Source organism: the organism of the source record quoted next, assembly GCF_019968955.1.
Source record: "MAG: Porospora cf. gigantea A chromosome Unknown PgA_NODE_7262_length_1534_cov_3887.42, whole genome shotgun sequence".
Taxonomy (NCBI): domain Eukaryota; phylum Apicomplexa; class Conoidasida; order Eugregarinorida; family Porosporidae; genus Porospora; species Porospora cf. gigantea A.
Window position 1 is genome coordinate 1 of NW_027151869.1, and position 1,534 is coordinate 1,534.

Sequence of the window (1,534 nt, forward strand, 5' to 3'; positions counted from 1 at the left end):
GCTTTCACCAAAGCTAACTTCAAAACTGAATCCAAATCCTGAGAGATTCGGGAATCGTCACCTTCGGATACGACGTCCGCATCCTCCGGTTGAACCTCTTCATCTAGACTATCAACCTCGGAGAGGGATCTCCTGAGCATCTTCTGAAGTAGTACGGGTAGCAGAGGTCCAGCGCCTTTCAGGAGAGTTTGTAGCATAGCTACGTCCACAGCAGTGGGTTGTATCTTCAAATCTGTACGTAAACCCAAATCCTGAGCGACTCGGAAATTGTCACCTTCAGATACGGCGTCCGTATCCTCCGGTTGAACCTCTTCATCTGGACTATCAACCTCGGAGAGGGATCTCCTGAGCATCTTCTGAAGTAGCATGGGTAGCAGGGGTCCAGCGCCTTTCAGGAGAGTTTGTAGCATAGCTACGTCCACAGCAGTGGGTTGTATCTTCAAATCTGTACGTAAACCCAAATCCTGAGCGACTCGGGAATTGTCACCTTCGGATACGACGTCCGTATCCTCCGGTTGAACCTCTTCATCTAGACTATCAACCTCGGAGAGGGATCTCCTGAGCATCTTCTGAAGTAGTACGGGTAGCAGGGGTCCAGCGCCTTTCAGAAAAGTTCGTAGCATAGCTACGTCCACAGCAGTGGGTTGTATCTTCAAATCTGTCCGTAAACCCAAATCCTGAGCGACTCGGGAATTGTCACCTTCGGATGCGACGTCCGCATCCTCCGGATGAACATTTTCATCTAGACTATCAACCTCGAAGATGGTTCTAAAAAGCATCGTCTTAAGCAGCAGAGGTCCGGCGCCTTTCACGAGAGCTTTCACCAAAGCTAACTTCAAAACTGAATCCAAATCCTGAGAGATTCGGGAATCGTCACCTTCGGATACGACGTCCGCATCCTCCGGTTGAACCTCTTCATCTAGACTATCAACCTCGGAGAGGGATCTCCTGAGCATCTTCTGAAGTAGTACGGGTAGCAGGGGTCCTGCGCCTTTCAGGAGAGTTTGTAGCATAGCTACGTCCACAGCAGTGGGTTGTATCTTCAAATCTGTACGTAAACCCAAATCCTGAGCGACTCGGGAATCGTCACCTTCGGATTCGACGTCCGCATCCTCCGGTTGAACATCTTCATCTAGACTATCAACCTCGAAGAGGGATCTCCTGAGCATCTTCTGAAGTAGTACGGGTAGCAGAGGTCCAGCGCCTTTCAGAAAAGTTCGTAGCATAGCTACGTCCACAGCAGTGGGTTGTATCTTCAAATCTGTCCGTAAACCCAAATCCTGAGCGACTCGGGAATTGTCACCTTCGGATGCGACGTCCGCATCCTCCGGTTGAACATCTTCATCTAGACTATCAACCTCGGAGAGGGATCTCCTGAGCATCGTCTGAAGTAGCATGGGTAGCAGAGGTCCTGCGCCTTTCAGGAGAGTTTGTAGCATAGCTACGTCCACAGCAGTGGGTTGTATCTTCAAATCTGTACGTAAACCCAAATCCTGAGCGACTCGGGAATTGTCACCTTCGGATGCGACGTCCG

At 50.3% G+C, this 1,534-nt stretch overlaps 1 protein-coding gene across 2 annotated transcripts; it reads right to left on the bottom strand.

Moving 5' to 3' along the window:
• KVP18_001201 (uncharacterized protein) lies at positions 1-1,439 on the bottom strand (the record flags this gene model as incomplete). Of its 2 annotated transcripts, none has more annotated exons than XM_067950976.1 (1): positions 1-1,439. In XM_067950976.1, a coding segment is annotated over one exon (1,439 nt), but the record flags the coding sequence as incomplete, so codon positions are not given. The 2 variants fall into 2 exon arrangements, with proteins under 2 accessions (XP_067806559.1, XP_067806560.1); XM_067950977.1 differs by having other exon boundaries at positions 9-1,439.
• Positions 1,440-1,534: the final 95 nt, after the last annotated feature.